The sequence below is a fragment of the Bidens hawaiensis genome, unplaced genomic scaffold, assembly GCF_021521415.1.
Source record: "Bidens hawaiensis isolate Kalapana, Puna unplaced genomic scaffold, B.hawaiensis_p1.1 tig00000190_1, whole genome shotgun sequence".
In the NCBI taxonomy this organism is placed as follows: Eukaryota; Viridiplantae; Streptophyta; class Magnoliopsida; order Asterales; family Asteraceae; genus Bidens; species Bidens hawaiensis.
In genome coordinates this window covers 7,497,670-7,518,151 of record NW_027491020.1, presented here as the reverse complement: position 1 = coordinate 7,518,151, position 20,482 = coordinate 7,497,670, and the positions used below count along the sequence as shown (strand labels likewise).

The following is a 20,482-nucleotide window of genomic DNA, read 5'->3' as shown; positions in this document are numbered from 1 at the left end:
CATGATCTAACTTAACAAGAAAAAACTAACTGGGTTAGGGCAAAATGACGAACACTGTTGGATTCATAAACATAAATGATAATGCATGTTAATTTTGAAGATAAAGGAAAATGAGTGAAATTTGGTGTAAACAAACATAAAGGACAATTTCTATAATTTTTTCTAATTTTATTAACCATCATATGCTAAGAAACAAAAACTATTCTTACTTATATAATTAATGGTAAGTGTTTCGGTATATAAATATTTTTAATAAATGTTGAGTAAATTAAAATCCTAGCGTCTCACATAGATCTTAAAATCTCCTGTGTCTAGACGAAACTTTTAAATATGATGTTACCTGGTTGGTTGAAAATCTTGTCAGATATTGATTTGTAACTTGGTAGGCTGATTGGATTTAAGGTAAGACAATTTCGGGAGAGAAAAATTTGATAAACAAAATGGTGACTTTGACAAGTCAATGGTTATTTTGGTCATTTTCCTCTAAACGACAAATAATGTTATATTTACTCTAGTTTGCACCAATAATTCAAATACTTTGACCACCGCCTCCACCAACAACAACCATAGTCACATGGTTCACTCACTTGGCCACGATTTTCGATCTGGATCGTTCGTACCAAAACGCGGTACGAAAACGATCCTGGAACGCTCTGGACCGCGATTCCAAGCCTGCAATTGGCGTTCCAGATAATCGACCAATGTTACCGGATGCTTTTGGGAGTGCGAACATAGATGAAGTTGCAGAGACGGGAGGCTGCTGAAATTAGGTTTTGAGGGAAGATACCACGATCTTTTTGTTTCTTTTTAACCAAATTTACATTTATATCCTTGAAGTCATAGTCATTATTTAAAATATACCCTAAACTTTTTATAATGTGTAAATATTAACAAATTGAAAAATTACTTATAAAAATTCAATCAAATTTATTGCGATTAATCTTGATTAACTGGTGCATTGTACCACACTATATGGTACACCGTACCGAAGCGATCCGAAATAAGGCTACCCTCCCTCGTACCGAATTTTAGAGACCTAGCGAATTGCAATCCCATTCCACGTTCCCGTACCGGAGCGTACCACGAACCATGTGACTATGACAACAACCATAACATCAACAACAATACTGTAAGTTTTTATTTTAAAGTTATAAAACTATACGGTTCATTCAACAAATCTATGTAATTTACAATACATCTCGTAAGCTATATGGAACGATTAAACTCTATACTATTTTGAATGTCTAAGTTAAACATGCTGCAGTAGCTTTCTCTCTCATCCTCGGTGCTGCTATTGTTGATGAACATCGATGACGAAATTAATGGTGTCGCACTTGACATGGGTGAGTCTAAGACCGACTCGTAGTTGAACTTTTGGCTACTGGAAATGATATTATCCGTACATGAAGGCCGAAAACTGGACGTAGATTGATTGTTGTCATTTGGGACACTAAAACAATCACTTGTCAAGCATGCACGCATCAAAATATCTTCACTAGTTTCGCCGCTCATGTTTACCGAGTCTTCTGGAAAGTTTTGCATAGCATTTGCATGCATGGGGTGTCTTTGATTCAAAAGGGTGCTTTGGAGATTAGAAGGGGTGAAACTGAAATTTGTATTTTGATGATTTTGATATGGATTTGTAGGGTATATGTGGTTATTGAGTAACAACTCTTGGTTTACATTTTTTGATGATGATGCTAAGATGGTGAGAAGCTTTAGAACTTGAGGATTTACTAGAGTTTGGAGGCTAACAGAATTAAATATGGACGAAAATTCGAAGAAGTCTACACGAGGAGTGTGAGTCACCGGATCAATTCCATTCTGGAGTAGTTTTTTACGGATGTGGGTGTTCCAGTAGTTCTTAATTTCGTTATCAGTTCTTCCAGGTAAACGAGCGGCAATTGCTGACCATCTGTATTCAATCAAATTGAAAACGGAAAAGATGAGTCCTTAAAACTTTTGAGACAAAAAATGGCATTTCTCATTGAAAAATCTTAATGGTTAAAGAACATCTCTTTTATAGACTGTTATACTAGGTATTTTGTGATTAGTATAGTAGGCGTTTTTGGATTCAAATAAGTATTTTAAGGTGTTTATTTAAAGTTTTTCTACACTTCTATACAAGTGAACTCCATAGAGTATGATGAGAAACTTTAAGCGAAAAGTTAAGTTTGGTAAAAAAAAACTATTATGGAAACAAACTCCAACAAAAAAAAAAAGAAAAGAAATTCTCAAATTAGTTAAGTATAGAAATACCTAATGTACTTAGCTGAATCGTAAACCACCTAGTAATCTAAAAAATTCTCCAATTAGTGAAAATACTGTATGTTCTAATGATTCATATTTTAAATCACTGGTGATCGAAATGGACAAATATTTTCATATAGTCTTTAGTTATGTGACAATTGGAAACTTTGAAGTAAATATTTTTTAGAAAGGTCTAGAGTAGAGTGTGTGTGTTCATCAATAAAAAACAGAAAAAAGAAAATAAAAGAATTTACTTATTTCCAAGAACACTATGAAGTTGGATGATAGTCTCTTCTTCTTCACAAGAAAATCTTCCTCTCTTTATACCAGGCCTCAAGTAATTTATCCACCGAAGCCGACAACTCTTTCCACATCTTTGAAGCCCTATTATACATTTATAATCAAAGGTTAGCTACATATATATAACACGATTCAATAATAACCGAAGGTAAGTATGCAGGCGATCGAGAGGCTAATTACCGGCTTTCTTGGGAAGGTTACGCCATTGGCCAGGTCCATGTTTTTGAACATGCTGGATGAGTATGAGATCTTCTTCCTCAGTCCAAGGCCCTTTCTTGAGCTCATTTTCAGATTGTAATAACTTTCTCATTTCTTACTGTTTTTTTTCAGTAAATGTTTCCTTATTGATATATCCTAACGAATATATATATATATAGACTTTATCTTAATGACTAATTAATATAATTAAGGACGACTTTTACAAGAAAACCTGAAAGTGGTAGGTCCAAGAGGGAGATGACTATTTACATGTATATATAGGAAAGATATACATATATGTTGCAATTGTTGTGAAGTGAAAAGGATCTCTTTTAATTTGATTATACACAACGTAACACATAGCACACGTTGATGGGATTGACTTTTATATTGTTTGACCTTATGAATAGTTGAAAAGAGGGGGTAAAGAAAGGTTGTTAGGTTGTCTACCGGAAATGTTTATGTAATTTCTTCATCTTTTTACATATATACACAAATACTCCGTGATCTTATGTCACATCGTTGATTAATGTTGTTTTCCTTGTACTTGAAGTGGAAGGATCTTATAAGCTTCGTTTGTCTATCAATGATGCAACTCCAACGTATGCATGTCATATGGCAATCCAATAACTTTTTATCAATAAATGAACTTGTAAACAAATAATATATGTATGTGTAATGGTTCTGCTACTGAAATTTAAACATATAAATCACATATATACTTTTAGCATCAAGGAGTACTTTCTGAGAGGAAAATCCTATTTAATTAAATTTACACGCATATAAAGTCTCTTACATATTTATTTATTTATTTATTTTTTTGACATGCTTATAATTAAACATTTTAACTAGTTTAAAATAAATAGTATTATAACAAACCATGTTACATGATCTAGCCCGTCAAAATGATTAGCCTGATATTTAGGCTTTTAATTTGTCTAAACATGTTTTGCATTGCATGCTTTCCAGTATTGCCTAAATGCTTATGTGTTTTAATGTTAAATATGTTGTAGTATTTATTTTGTTTTCTCAGATTTATAAAAGTAATTAATAACTCACTACAAGTGTAAGAGAATCAAGTATTATATACGCATTATCATCGACGAATGGTGTCTGTTGGTAATATGCGATGATACCCCAAAACAGAGGTGCACAAACAACCAGAACCCGGAATCGGACCAGAAAAAAATACCTGGAATTGGTTTTTCTAATACTCGGGTTTTTAATATCCGAACCTGCACATGACCCTACCCGTAGGGTAAGAATAAGGTATGCATTTCAGCGCAAAAATCCTTACCCGGAACCGGGTTTCTCCATTACCCGAAACCGGGTTTTTCAAATACCCGATCTATACCCAAATTACCCGAAACATAATTGAAAAATATCCGAAAATCCCCTTATAAAGTGCAACCCCTTAAAACATCCGATCTATACCCGAAAAATACCCGGAAAAAACCCGGAATTGGGTTTTTACAATACCCGGAAATAGGGTATTCAAATACCCGGTTCTATACCCGTCCTGAACCCGATGCATAGGATATGGTTTTTAGAAACAATATCCTGACTTGAACCCAACCCGGGTATTACCAATATCCGGTCATATTCAAACACGGTTTCATACCCGAAACCGGGTATTTAGAAAACCCGATTTGTGCACCTCCACCCCGAAAAAACAAAACCCTAAAAAAAAAGGAATGACAACTAAATATCTAAATATGTTGTCGCATGCCAGTAATATCCTACGATGGATAGCCTAAACTGGAAAGAATGAGATTTTTTCTGATGAATAACCGAGAGACCATTGATGCGTGAAAGTCCAAATGTTGTGGTTACTTGTTTAAACAAACTTTTGATTGGCACTCCCTCGTCGGTAATCCTTCATATAACTTAGAGTTAAGACTAATAAGATTCACATAATGCTCCGTCAGATGTCCATAGGTGGGAATAGTTTTCTATAGATGAATATATCATCGATAATATATGTCGCTAATCTTAAAGATAAAGATTTCAAATAAAACTCTCTTCTAACCTTTTCAGATGCTTGTCACTAGGAAGACACCCCATGTATATGTCACGATTTTCTTTCTAGCTTTATGTATATATATATCAGTGCATACACATTTTTTGTATTTAGTATTACAGTATATTCATTACCGCGTGCATTGTATTATACGTGTAACAACTCGGGTTTTCCACTTAATATGTTATATGTGTTACCCGACCCGTTTTATGTTCGGGAAATTTTATCAACAAAAATATCGCGTTTATCGAGTAATTATTTTTTTTAAATTCTTTATTATATATAAATATAATAACTTAGGTTTATATACAATTTTAACCCTAAACTATAATTTAATCTATTTTTTGTTTCCACACCTAAACTAGAGGGACCAGTGTGCAAATTCTGAATATTATAAACTCTTAACCCGTTTACCCATTTACCCAACCCATATTCATGATCCAAACCCGCAACCTGTATATCCATTTGATTTCATGAGCCACAATTGTCGTTCTATAGTTGGAATTAGATCAATAATATTATTCTTCTTACCTTAATCGGCTCCCCGACGATATGAATTAAGAAACGAGATCGTTTCTGTTATGTATTGATTATATTAACGATCTGTCTTAACCCGTTCTTCAATATACAAGATACCAATCACCATAATACAATTAAAGCTGCAGAAACAACCCTCATAGCATCACAAATCTTATTCCCAACAATAATTAGAGTAACTCAGATTGCTTGTGCATGCCCGTTCTTAATCAACTCATCGTCGGCTATTTTTTGTTCTAATTAGGCAGTCAGTTAACTTTGGTTAAGGTAATTGATTATACCAACTTGATCGTATTTATTCATAAATCGTTAACCCTATGGTTAATTGATCAAATACATACGAGATTAATCAATTAGGAATCTAGGGTTCATATGGTTTGTTTTGGGTTGGAGCAGGTCTGTTTATAAATTTTCCGTTTTAGATTTTAATCATCTAAACCCCTAGCCCAGTTGGCTAGGGTGGTGCGTCTTAAGACTAGGAGTGGTTGGGGGGCGTGGGTTCGAGTCATCCCAGCCCGTCTTTTTAGCTGTTTTTGATTAATTCATTTAATTTAGGAAAATTGGTTTTAAATAATTCTAACTATGCACTATTGGCAAATAACAGTTCAAACTTTATACTTGGCTGGTAGCGGTCCCAACTAAAGGTGTATTTGTTTACAACGGTCCGTGACTAACAGAACCTTAACGTCGTTAGTTGCAGGCCGCCGGAAAAACGTTTTTGCTCGAAAAACTCATTTTTTTTCATTGGCAAACTCAACCTGAACACCACCACCACTAACTGACTCGCCACCACCACTTGATCACCTCCAATTGACTCCGGCGGTGGTTTTAAGGTTCCGGTGACCTCAATAACCGAGGATTTTACTAGAAAAAATGTTCATAATGGGTTCGATATAACGCTATTAAAAGGTTTCAGTCGAAAATATTGAGTTTTCCGGCGAAAAATGTGAATTTCTGGCAAAAAAAACGTTTTTTCGGCGACCTGCAACTAACGACGTTAAGGTTCTGTTAGTCGCAAGAATTGCAAGAATTGTTAGACAGGGGTTTTATCCGACCTAGTTACTCGCCGTGGGGAGCACCAGTGTTATTCGTGAAAAAGAAGGACGGAAGTTTTCGGATGTGTATTGATTACCGGGAATTGAATAAAGTAACTATAAAGAATAGATACCCCTTACCCCGAATTGATGACTTGTTTGATCAGCTCCAGGGTGCGAAGTATTTTTCGAAAATTGATCTCAGATCGGGTTATCATCAAGTAAGAATTCAGGAAGAAGATATCCCAAAAACAGCATTTCGAACTCGGTATGGTCATTATGAATTTTTGGTTATGCCGTTTGGGTTGACAAATGCACCTGCAGTGTTTATGGATCTCATGAACCGAGTTTGCAAACCTTACCTTGACAAGTTCGTGATAGTGTTTATCGATGACATTTTGATATATTCGAGAAGTAAGGAGGAACCCGAACAACATTTGCGGGAAGTCTTAGAATTATTGAGGCAAGAGAAGTTATACGCAAAGTTGTCCAAATGTGAATTTTGGCTACAAGAAGTACAGTTTTTGGGGCACATTGTGAACCATCAAGGGATCCAAGTAGACCCAAGTAAAATTGAGGCCATTAAAAATTGGCAAGTGCCTAAGTCACCAAGAGAAATTCGCCAATTCTTTGGACTAGCCGGGTATTATAGAAGATTCATCTAAAACTTTTCAAGTATTGCCCAACCTCTAACCTTCCTAACTCAAAAAGATCTAGCGTATGAATGGGGAGAAGAACAAGAAATGGCCATCCAAACGTTAAAACAGAAGTTATGTGAGGCTCCAATATTAAGCCTTCCAGATGGAACTGATGAATTGGTGGTATATTGTGACGCGTCTCGTAAAGGTTTAGGATGCATGCTGATGCAAGGAAAGAAAGTAATAGTATATGCCTCCCGACAATTAAAGATACACGAGAAGAACTATACAACCCACGATTTGGAATTGGGAGCGGTTATTTTTGCATTGAAGATCTGGAGACACTACTTGTACGGCACAAATGTACTATCTATACTGATCACAAAAGCCTACAACACATATTTGATCAGAAAGAGCTAAATATGAGAAAAAGGAGATGGGTAGAACTGTTAAATGATTATGATTGTGAGATTAAATACCATCCGGGTAAGGCCAACGTAGTAGCTGATGCTTTAAGCCGAAAAGACAGAGTCAAACCATTAAGGGTACGAGCACTCGAAATGATTGTTCAAAGTAGCCTAACCGAACAAGTTCGTGTTGCACAAGATGAGGCTTCGAAGGCAGATCAGCTAGAAAAAGAAGAACTACATGGGAATGAAAGGAATTTTGAGAAGAAAATTGATGAAGTATATTATTACAAAAACCGGGTCTGGATTCCAACACTTCATAAACTCCGAAAGTTGATTCTTGATGAAGCACATAAGTCCAAATATTTTATTCATCCAGGTACTAATAAGATGTATAAGGATGTTAAAGAATTTTACTGGTGGCCTGGCATGAAAAAGGATATAGCCGTGTATGTAAGTAAATGTGCAACGTGTGCAAGAGTTAAAGCCGAATATCAAAAACCTTCGGGAATGTTACAACAGCCCGAAATCCCACAACGGAAATGGGAACAAATTACCATGGACTTTGTGACGCACCTTCCTAAAACCTCCCGAGGACACAATGCTATCTGGGTAATTGTTGACCGATTAACCAAATCCGCACACTTTATTCCCATCCGTAACAACTACACCACCGAAAAACTCGCTCAAATTTACATCGATGAAATTGTATCCCGACACGGAGTACCTCTTTCAATTATTTCAGATCGAGACAGTCACTTTACTTCACATTTCTGGCAAGCAGTACAAGAATCTTTGGGAACTCGAATAGATTTGAGTACCGCCTACCATCCCCAAACCGACGGCCAATCTGAGCGAACCATTCAAACCTTAGAAGATCTACTTCGTGCTTGTGTACTTGATTTCAAAGGAAACTGGGATCAACATCTCTCGCTTATTGAGTTTTCCTATAATAATAGCTACCACAGTAGTATAAAAGTTGCACCTTATGAAGCTCTATACGGGCGAAAATGTAGATCACCACTATGTTGGACGGAAGTGGGTGATACCCAAATCTCAAGGTCAGATTTAATTCAGAAAACCACCGATAAGATTCACCAGATTAAGCAAAAATTAAAAGCTGCCCACGACCGACAAAAGAGTTATGCCGATGTTCGCAGAAAACCGTTATCTTTTGAAATAGGTGATAAGGTGTTTTTAAAAGTATCGCCGTGGAAAGGTGTTATAAGATTTGGAAAGACTGGTAAACTAGCCCCGAGATACATCGGACCTTTCGAGATTATTGAAAAAATTGGTCCCGTAGCTTACCGATTAAAACTACCCTTAGAACTGAGCACTATTCACGACGTGTTTCATGTATCGAATCTGAAAAAGTGTTTGACTGATGAAACGACAATAATGCCACTGGAAGATGCTCAGATCAACGAAAATCTCAACTTCGTAGAGGAACCGGTAGAAATTGTGGACGGGAAAACCAAACAGTTACGACACAACAAAATTTCATTGGTAAAAGTTCGGTGGAATTCAAAACAAGGACCTGAATATACTTGGGAACGAAAGGACGAATTCCGAAAGAAATACCCACACCTGTTCCCTAAAAAAAACCGATGACACATTAAATTTCGAGGACGAAATTTCTTAACGAGGGGAGAATGTGACATTCGTGACAAAACGAGGTATATTATATTCACTATGTAGCAAGTAAACGATAAATCGGTTAATTCGTAGTGCTTAAACGAGTAACCGACCGATACTAATTATGACCCGTATACATACTGAGGGGTCATATACGAGTTATAGATATATTATAGAGTCTAACATATTGATATTTAGGCCCCAGTACGTTTAAAACTCTTTAAACGAAAAGGGTTTCGTTTATCGATACGCTATAAGCTTAAACGCAATTGTTAATATCAAAACGAGCATTGTAGTATCCGTTAAGCCGAAAAAGATTTATAAAACACTTATATGACATGTTATAAGCAATCCGTGAAAATATTTTGGAATTTTACAACGAGTCAGTACGTTTTTCTTATTTTACAAAAAGAAGCTGAAAAACACTCGTTTTCGCGCTGGTTTTCGCACTCGAACTAGTTTTCTTGCGAAAAACCAAACCCGAATTAAATTTTGGACCGAATTTTACGTATGACATGAATACCAAGGCACCATTGGGCCAAAATGGAGGCCCAATGGGCCTTATACATTGGCGGCCGCAAAGGGGGCAGCCCACCCCCCTTCTAGTATTTTCTATATAAAAAAAATTTAGAGATATTTTGGACCAACTTTTCAAGAAAATACTTACCCTTGCTGTTCTTCTTCATCCTCCAGCCCAAACACTAAGGTAAATATTGATTTTTACATTGATTTTAACCATGATTAACATAGTTTAACCATGAAAAATTAATCATTGATTAGTTTTAAACATGTTTAACCATCCAAAAAGCATAAAAATCAAGTAAAATCATGTTTTGATGTTAAACATGTTTACAAACCAGGAACATATACTTTATTGATCAAAAACGCGGATTAGAACATGAATACAACGTTTTTACGGTTTGAAAGTTCGGTTTGAACCCAAAACCGAAACCCTAATTATCAAGGCTTTTACATGGATGATTTATGCTTGGTTTGATGTTATATGATATGTAGATACACTGAGTTTACAACCCGAGACCCGGAAAGTCGTTTAAGCTAGCAAAACTCATCGAAAACCGACAAGGTTAACCCGTAACACTCGTTTAAGGGCTGTTTAGTATTAGGTTGTGACGTGATTATTGTTATCTTGTGAAAATTTTCAGGGACATTAGAGATCATATAAATGAGTCCCTATTCAAATTTGGTAATTTTTCGATAAACGGAGAATATTTGGTGAATTTATTTCCGTTTATGAGCGTTTATTTGGGAAAAATAGCTAAACATATTGAAAAATTATGAACTTTGGTTTTGGATATTAATATGTGATTGTAAGATCACTGGTAAAGTTTGTGGATCATTGGAAATGCCTAAGTATGGTTTGTGCAATTATGATTTAACCGAATTTTAACAGCCGAAAAACGCACAAAAAGGCATTTTGTCAAAAGAGTTAGGTTCTGGAGATTTTTCAGGGGCTATTTAATAACATTGAGGCCATTTTTAAAAATTATCGGATTTTTCGGAGGTTGTTTGATATAAACAGGCCATTTATTACACGATTATAACCTATTAAATGAATTTTTATAAATAAATAATTAATCATAAAATTTCTGAAAATATTTTTATAAAATTATCCATATTTTAATGTATTTTTACAAAAATTTACATAATTTATATATAAGTACATATTTAGTTATGATTAATCAAAGATTTAAATTATTATTGTTTTAACAAAACCGGCAGTTTGATGTTTAACGGACTGACTGGTACGTCAAAATATCAAAAGTGATCAAATATTGTATTTTTGGATTAAATTGATAAAAGCGAACTTTTTACGAGAATTCCGGACAATTTGGGTGGATTGTATGCGTCTTGTATAATCAAACCCGCGTGAAAAAGGAAACGAACCCTGCGATCAATCCAGATACCGAAATCTTAAAATTCTTTTATAAATTAAATCATTTTATCAATCAATATGTTTACTTAAGTTTTTATGATCTTACCTATTCCCGAAACGCGTAAACGATCAACTTGGCTAGGCTCGGAAAACGGTGAAACTGAGCCAAATCTGATTTTAAGTATTTCACAGTATACAACGTCACAATCTAAGACTATGGTCATGTTTTGGGCCTAACAGCTATAACCAAACTAGTTATACAGCCCGATTTGGTTTAAAAACTGTACTAGTATTAACAGTACGATACCGATTATAGGATACAAGCTATAATCGAGGCATAACACTTATTGACGTATATTACCTGCTCGAACTACAATAAGGTAAGTTTCACGACCCCACTTTCTAAACTGTTTGATGAACTTTTGGGGTGGAAAGCATGTTTACATATACTTATATACTTGAAAACGTGTGATGATGTGAATTATCTAAGTACTAACACTTGAAAGTCCCCACAAACACAAGTGATTAACTTCGTGCCGGTGACGTGTGGATAGTACTATCGGTTTGACAAACCCAACTGACAGAGCCGGTGGGGTATGCCGGAATATGTTAACCCAGTTGCACATTGTCATTTAAACTTATTACATACTGCTATGTGGTGTTAGACATAGTACATACTTGGGGCAAAGTGGCTGTTAAATGCCAACGGGAGTGCATGGGCAGGGGTGGCCATGTGTTTTAGCTCGTTTCGGTTTCACTTGTGGCTTAGTATAATACATCATACACATACATGTATACATACACACTGTAAACTTTACTAACTCGTATACTGATTTCGTTGGTACTCGTGAAACTTGAAACTCACCAACTAGACGTAGTTGACCCGTTTTAACATGCTTTTCAGGTAAAGCAAAGGTGGAATGATTTGCTTAAGTTCTTGGTGTTAGGAATGAAGTTGAATAGCTGTGAATAGACGCAGATATATAATATTGAATAAGAAGCTCGTAAACCGGTTATGTGATTCTCATCTAGTTTGTAAACATGGTACCAACCCATGTAATATGATGTAAATTAGTTTGTGAATTTCTTTATAAACAATGTTGTTGATACCAGTATTATCTGTTACATTCCCGTTTTACGCTTCCCCAACTACCTAGTCGGGGTGTGACATTTAGTTGGGACCGCTACCAGCCAAATGTAAAGTTGGGACTGTTATTTGCCAATAGGGCATGGTTGAGATTATTTAAAACCAATTTTCCTTTAATTTATTATATTAACATATTTAGTTATTTAAACTATATTATAAATACAATAACTAATCAATATTATTTTTTTCAAAACCGACACATTAACTAGTTGTTTTCCGATCCTTTGTTGAAACCATATATATACAGCCTGTCTTTTTAGCTGTTTTTGATTAATTTATGTAATTTATTATATTAACATATTTAGTTATTTAAACTATATTATAAATACAATAACTAATCAATATTATTTTTTTCAAAACCGACACATTAACCAGTTGTTTTCCGATCCTTTGTTGAAACCATATATATATATATATATATATATAGGGTTTGTATCATTTAAGAACTCTAAAAAAGTTAAGAACCCTTAGGAACCATTAACAACCAAACATTTTTAAATTTGTTTTTATATATTAACATTATTTAAGAGTAGTTTTATCATATTTTATATAAAAATTTTTTATTACATATATTAATCACAAGTTTACATATATGTAAAATTTATGTACTAACAAATTTACATAGGTGTCAAACAAAACATAGATATGTATAAAACTAACTTTCAAAAATGTAGATATAGATATAAAAAATGATAAAACTAATCTCAATGAACATTAACATACAAATTTTTGTATAAAAATATTAATTTTCAAGGGTTTCTTCAAGTTCTTAAATAATTTTACAGTTTTGTAATGATATTCATCCTATATATATATATATATATATATATATATATATATATATATATATATATAGGATTAGTATCATTACAGAACTCTTACATTATTTAAGAACTTAAAGGAACCCTTGAAAATTAACGTTTTTTACAAAATTTTTGGTATGTTAGTGTTATTTGAGTGTAGTTTTATCATTTTTTATATCTATAAATACGATTACAATTATGAAAATTAGTTTTTACACATATCTAAACTTTTTTCGGCATATATGTAAATTTGTTATCACATAAATTTTATACATATGTAAACTTGTGATTTATATATGTAATAACAAATTTATATATAAAATATGGTAAAACTAGTCTTAAACAATGTTAATATATGAAAAAAATTAAAAAAATGTTTGTTTCTTATGAGTTCCCAGAAGTTCTTAACTTTTTTGAAGTTGTCAAATGATACTAACCATATATATATATATGTATATATATATATATATATATATATATTCCTAGAAGTTCTTAACTTTTTTGAAGTTCTCAAATGATACTAACCATATATATATATATATATATATATATATAGGATTGATTTCTTTTGAGAACCACTTTGAGTTTCAAGAACTCGAAAGAACTCAACGTAACAATTTTTTTTTTCGAATTTTTTTTAAACATGTGTAATAAATAAGTGTAAGTGATGTACAAAAAATTACGGTACTTTTTTACACACCGAATCGACTTTTTACACATGTGTAACTAACGTTTAAACTTGTGTAATTATCAAAAATACTTATTCTCTCTCCTGCTTTATTTTTTAATTAAATTTAATCTCAACCAAATATTTCATATCATTTAATTAAATGTGTGGTTCAAAATTGAGTTTTTAAAGTTCTTAAAACTCACCATGGTTCTCAAAATAACCCTCCCCTATATATATATATGATTATCAAAATTGATTAAGGGTTTTAAAGTAAAATATAGATTTAATACTTATTATTGATGAATATAGTAAAACATAGTTCAAGTATTTTATAAATTGGTAAAGATATAAATAATAATATTTTGAAACAAATAAAAGTATTTATAAATACACTAAATATATTTTATTTAAAATAAAATAAATGGATAAAACAATCTATTTATATATCCTGTAAAAAAATTATAAGTATTTATTTATAATTATAATGTTACATAACTGAAATACATTTTATTAATTAACATTTTTGAAATAATTATTTGTACAAATACTATATAAACAAATGTATTTTAATATATTATTATTTACTCACAATTTTTAAGATAACCATTCTAAATAAATAATAATACTTAATTAAGTTATAATTTCAAATACTCGTTTATGTCTTAATTCTCTACTAGTCCATCTTTTGATCCGTACTTATTTCTCCTATTATTATTACTACTTAGGGTTTTCCCGTTGCTTCATCTCGAAGAGGGTGACACTTGTTTTCTACCATTCTTATCGCATTCATTTACCTTTGCTTGTTTACTAAAATGAGTAACCACTCCCCTATTTTACTCATTTTAATCGTTTGGGGACATATGCGTATTTATAGTACTTTCTTATTATGATCAACCACATTAGCAACTGTTATCCTTGTGTGTATATCAGTTTATGCCTAACTTGCTATTTGCTGCATTCGGAGAAGTCCATCATTATAGTATGATCATACGACTGTCGTAGTGGTCGGTGTCCAATCTCATGACAATGGTTTCACAGACAACTCGTTTTTGGTAACCAATGCTCAATTCGCATGGCAACGGTTTAATCCATTTTTTATTATTGGTTTGAATTGTGTCCATGCTATGACTTAATTGTTATCTCACATGAACAGTTTGCGTTTTCCTTTAAATATTATGTTGTATCTCAATTAACTGGTGTTTTACTCACTCAACCTTGTGTTGACAAAATTATTTCTATTTTTTACGCATATGCAGGCTATCATTTGATCTAGTTACAAGATTTGGTGAAGAATTTAGGATTGCTTATGTTAGAACTTAGAAGAAACGTATTTAAGACTAAATCAAGACTTAGTATAACTTAGATTATAAAATATCTTGTTTATAAATGTACTTTGTATTTGATTTATTTGGAAAATTAATTAAATAAATAGATATTGTCATTTTTAAATATTGCATGATAGTACCTTGAGAGCTGTGAGCAATCAGCTCACGCATTGACATTTCCGCCTTAGGTTGAAGTGTGACATATATTGTTTTATGTTATCATACATGTGTGGTTTTTTCTCTTTTTTTATTATCCGATGTTCGTCAATTTATTTTTGTCGTTTGATTTTCTATGTTTAGAACGTTTACACCTGGTGCGTTGTGCCGTGCTGATGGTGTAGTAAGTGAAAATAAATTTGTCAATGTCCAAATACAACAAGTTAACATATTTTAAAAAAATAAAAATCATGCGTTGCGGTGGCACTAGGGATGAGCAAAATCGGGACCGGTACCGAAATCGGTACCGATTTGGTACCGTCGGTACCGAATCGGTACCAAAGTTTTAAGTTTCTGGATCGGTACGGTACCGGTACGGTACGGTACCGGTATTTCCCGATTTTTTACCTCGGGGAATATTTCAGTACCGGTACCAAGAATTAGGGATTTTCGGGATCGGGACCGGTCGGTACCGGTCCGGTACCATGCTCATCCCTAGGTGGCACATCGAAAACGAATTCACCGGTACCGTTTTAATTACGACACCGAAAATAAACCAAAAAATAATTTAGCAACAAAACTCGTTGCGAAAAAAACTGCGCTTTGCGGCTGAAACCAACGCAATTTTAGTTAGTGTTGAATGTGATGGCATTATAAAAAAATGGAAGAAAAAACGTGTTGTGGGCGTAAATCAACAAGAACTCAAGCCCAAATACAACAAAGTAACATGTTTATATATATAAACCCACAATGAACCAAAAATAGTAATAATAACCAACACGTTACAACCGCAAATTGACACAAATATGGCTAATAACAGCGGTGAAATAATAATAATATAATAATAATAATAATAATAATAATAATAATAAAGAGAGAAAAATATAAATTATAAAAAAAATAAAATAAAAAAAAGGTGGTCCGCCAAGTAATCCAATGAACCATTTGCAGCATCAAACCACCATTTATTTTTATCTATTACTAGCTTTAGAAACCCGTGTATTACACGGGATAAGTTAATATATAAATTACAATGAATAACTTAATACAAATAAAAAAATGACAATTAATTCTCTTTATATTATTTAATTTTTAAGACTTATTAAACATTGAATATTTGTAAAAAATAAAATAAAATAATTTATTATAGTTTTCAATGTCTCAAAAATTGAATGAAAGTGTATTTTTTTAAACATAAACTCTTTTATATACATTTTATTTTTAGAGAAAATATCTTTTATAACATGTAATTATTATATTAGTATTTTTATATATTAAGTATGTTTACAATATAATTTATGACATTAATAATTCAATTAATGAAGATTAACCAATTAATACGGTATGTTGAATTTATAATCAATACTATATATTAAAAGATATATTTTTTTATTTTTTTCCATCAATAGAAGAGAATTGATTTTAAAGAGAATTTGATAATGAAAATAATCTTAGAATAATACGTGTCCAGAATTATTTTCTTTTATTAGTATAGGTATATAGACATATAATAATGTTATGTTCGATTTTATATCATTTCTTTTACTTTATCTTTTCAAGTTTGATTAAGTTATTTTTAGTAAGATATCTATTTAATCGTTTTTGTTTGATTTTGATTTGTTCTCTATCAATATGTACGTTTATATACACTGATCCAACGAATTCACCCCTTTTAGTACTAAAATAAAGGTATAGCTACATTAACAATTATGTCTTCTATAAAGGACACAAAGACTGTTCTAACTTTTAAGAGAAGTTTTGTTTGATCAATATAAAAAATATATTTTTTATATCATTTATTCTAACTTAAAGGTAGCTAGTTAGTTAACTAACTTATAAACAAACACAAATACATTTGGATCAGGTAATCTTGATGTTGTGTTTTCTTGGAGTACAAGATTAAGATGTTATCAGTGACTACAACGAGTGACAGAAGTCAAAAGTCGTTGAAGTTCAGACTTATCAACCATATTGTATGCACTCATCACGTCTTTAGAAAATCTATTTGACACCAAGATCCATGCACATCTTGCTTGCCATTACACGTTAACGTTTTTAAATGTTTTTCTAATTTGTTTCTAGAAGACATTCAGTCACACCTTGGCATCATACCTCTGGTTCTTGCTATGACAATGTATTTCTTATTTGACATTAGAAAATAGTAAGTCAATACATCTGACGACATCAACAGATATGCATAAAAGTTTCTATCTTTTCCACTCGTATATTTGGGAAATGGAGACTTCTAGGGCTGTAAACGAACCGAACGAACACGAAAAAGGTCTTGTTCATGTTTGTTCGTTAAGGAAATAACGTGTTCACGAACGGTTCACGAACACTTACCGAACGAGATTTTATGTTCATGTTTGTTCATTAAGGAAATGAATGTGTTCACGAACACAAATAAAATCAACAGAGCCTAGAGATTGAGACCGATGTATTCATCAATGTGAATAATGAAAGCATGTAAACGAATCGAACAAACACAAACATGGGCATATTTGTGTTCGTTCATTTAACTTTAAACGAATACGAACACTTAATCGAACAAATAATAATGTTCCTTTCCGTTTATTTAAAAAAAGAACATTTGTGTTTGTTTATATTCATTTGTTTATAATCTAATCTAATGAAACATAACTGAACAAAGATAAACGAACATAAAATGAATATAGATGAACAAATGTAAGTTAACACAACAAATATAAACGAACATAAATGAAAACACTTCAATGGACACAAATTAAAATAATATAAAACCTTTAATTAGATGATTCATCCAGATAATAATTAATTATTTTATATTGATACATATACGAACATAAATAAACGAACATAAATGAACGTTTATGAAAATAAATGAACGAACGGAACATGTGTTCATGTTCGTTTGTTTAATTAAACGAACACAAATTTTTTGTTCATGTTCGTTCGTTTAATAAATAAACGAATATAAACGAACTTCCCGCCGAACGATTTACGAACAGTTCACCGAACGTTCAGTTCGTTTAAAGGCAAAAAGGCTTCTAAGAAATATAAAATATGTACCTAGCAGAGATATAGCTTAGATATTTTAGGTGAAGAAACTACCTAACAAATGATATATTGAATACTTTCTAATATATACACTAATGGTGTCCCATTTGTTATCCAAATATTATACCCCTCCTTTATATTATTATTATTATAAGATTTAATTACTAGTTAATTAAAGACTGATCCTGTCCTTTGTGTGCTGTTACATAGGCAACTCAATCACAATTTCACACTGTCATATACAAGGTTTTTTTGTGAGCAGATAAACATGTACCGATGGATATATATACTAATACACATGGATTGAATATATCATTAATTTAAGGAAAATTAGTTTTAAATACTCCTAACTATACATTATTGGCAAATAACATGCTCAACTTTACACCTGACTGGTGGCAGTCCCAACTAAAGGGATATTTATTTTTAACAATCCGCGACTAACGGATGACTAACTCCGTTAGTCTGATGATTACGTGGCATGATTTGTTGTCAAAACCTTAATTACGTGACGTAATACGTGGCAACTAGGCATAACAATAATAATAATAATAATATAACATATATAGATAGGTGTAGATCCACATCATCCGTTCACCGTCTTCTACATCCCCACTTCACCATCTTCTCCGGCGGCACTTTCTCTGCCACCTCACCATCATCTGGCGAGTCATAATATGCCGCTATCTTCCTCCTCCCTGTTCATTCTCTAAGAGCCACCACTGCACCACCGTGCCATTGCCACTAGCAGCCGCCGCCATCGTCATCACCTGCAACCGCCATCATTTGGCTCCTCCCTCCCATAGAATATCCCTACATGCACCCACGTTTTCCGACGAATAAACGAATCACCATCACCACCACCAGTGGATTGTTTGAATCCAAAAAATCAGAATCGTTTTTCCGGTGGGTTGTTTGAATTCCGGCAAGGCTCCGCGGGCTATCAATTTGAACACCGTTTGAAGTAATAAATGCATCATTCAACTCGTTTTTATCAACCAAGTTAAAGCCCTAAGATTTTAATTGCAATATGTAATAAACTAACATGAATTTTGGGTTCGAATTGGAGTCTGTTTCTAGAGTTGTAATGAAAAACCCCAGCGTTGGACCAGAACTTCATCGTGAAGCATGGAGATGACAAATTAGCAGCAACAGTGGTGGCCGCGAATGGTGGTGGCCGGCGTATATAAAGACGTTAGTTCATGAGAGAGAGAGAGAGAGAGAGAGAGAGAGAGTGAAGATACTATGCCATGTAAGCTGCCACATAAGCAATATTTTGACAACTAGGCTTGCCAACTCAGCAACAAACTAACGGAGTTAGTCATCCGTTAGTCGTGGACTGTTAAAAACAAATACCCTTTTAGTTGGGACCGCCACCAGCCAAGTGCAAAATTGTGCCTGTTATTTGCCAAGAGAGCATAGTTGGGAGTATTTAAAACCAGTTTTCCTTAATTTAACTAATATAAATTAGAAATTTCAACCCTGTTGTATTAATCCAGGGGGCCTAATGTCTAACACAACCTAGTGTTTTAACTAAGATAAAACCGAAAGTATGACACAATTAAGCGGAAATGATTACTAAATAAAAGCCGTTTTATCAACCAAATAAAAGCCCTAAGATTTTAATTGCAATCTGTAATAAACTAACATGAATTTTGGATTCGAATTGGAGTCAGTTTCTAGAGTTGTAATGAAAAACCCCACCGTTGGACCAAAACTTCATCGTGAAGCATGGCGATGACTAATTAGCGGCAACAATGATGGCCGCGAATGGTGGTGGCCGGCGTATATAAAGACGTTAGTCCATGAGAGAGAGAGAGAGAGAGAGAGAGAGAGAGAGAATGAAGATACTATGCCATGTAAGCTGCCACATAAGCAATATTTTGACAACTAGGCTTGCCAACTCAGCAATAAAATAACGGAGTTAGTCATCCGTTAGACGTGGACTGTTAAAAACAAATACCCCTTTAGTCGGGACCGCCACCAGCCAAGTGCAAAATTGGGGCTGTTATTTGCCAATAGAGCATAGTTGGTAGGGATGGCACTGGGTCGGGTTTGGTTCGGGTTTAGGTAATCCCAAACCCATACCGGTTATGAAAGTCCGTCCCAAACCCGTCGGGTTTTACTCGGGTAATTACCCGTCGGGTTTCGGGTTTTCCCATCGGGTTTCGGGTTTTGATAAAATACCGGTCGGGTATACCCGACTCAAAACCTGCTAGGCTTCTACCGGGTTTTGACAAAATATAACTAATCGATTACAAAGATCGTTACCATAATGATAAAATGTCTCAAATAATCGACATAAAGAAGGTACGACATATATATATATATATATATATATATATATATATATATATATATATATATATATAATATAATAAGTTATATCGGGTAAATGGGTTTATGTTATCGGGTAATCAGGTATATTAGAA

At 33.2% G+C, this 20,482-nt stretch overlaps 1 protein-coding gene across 1 annotated transcript; it reads right to left on the bottom strand.

Moving 5' to 3' along the window:
- Positions 1-1,147: 1,147 nt before the first annotated feature.
- Positions 1,148-3,419, bottom strand: LOC143589280 (transcription factor MYB102-like). The gene is made up of 3 exons (XM_077070113.1): positions 2,731-3,419; positions 2,505-2,634; positions 1,148-1,915 (listed from the first exon to the last, which is right to left on the bottom strand). The coding sequence occupies exons 1-3, from the start codon at positions 2,858-2,860 to the stop codon at positions 1,207-1,209; spliced, it is 969 nt and encodes a 322-aa protein (XP_076926228.1). The 5' UTR covers positions 2,861-3,419; the 3' UTR covers positions 1,148-1,206.
- Between the last annotated feature and the right edge of the window lie 17,063 nt (positions 3,420-20,482).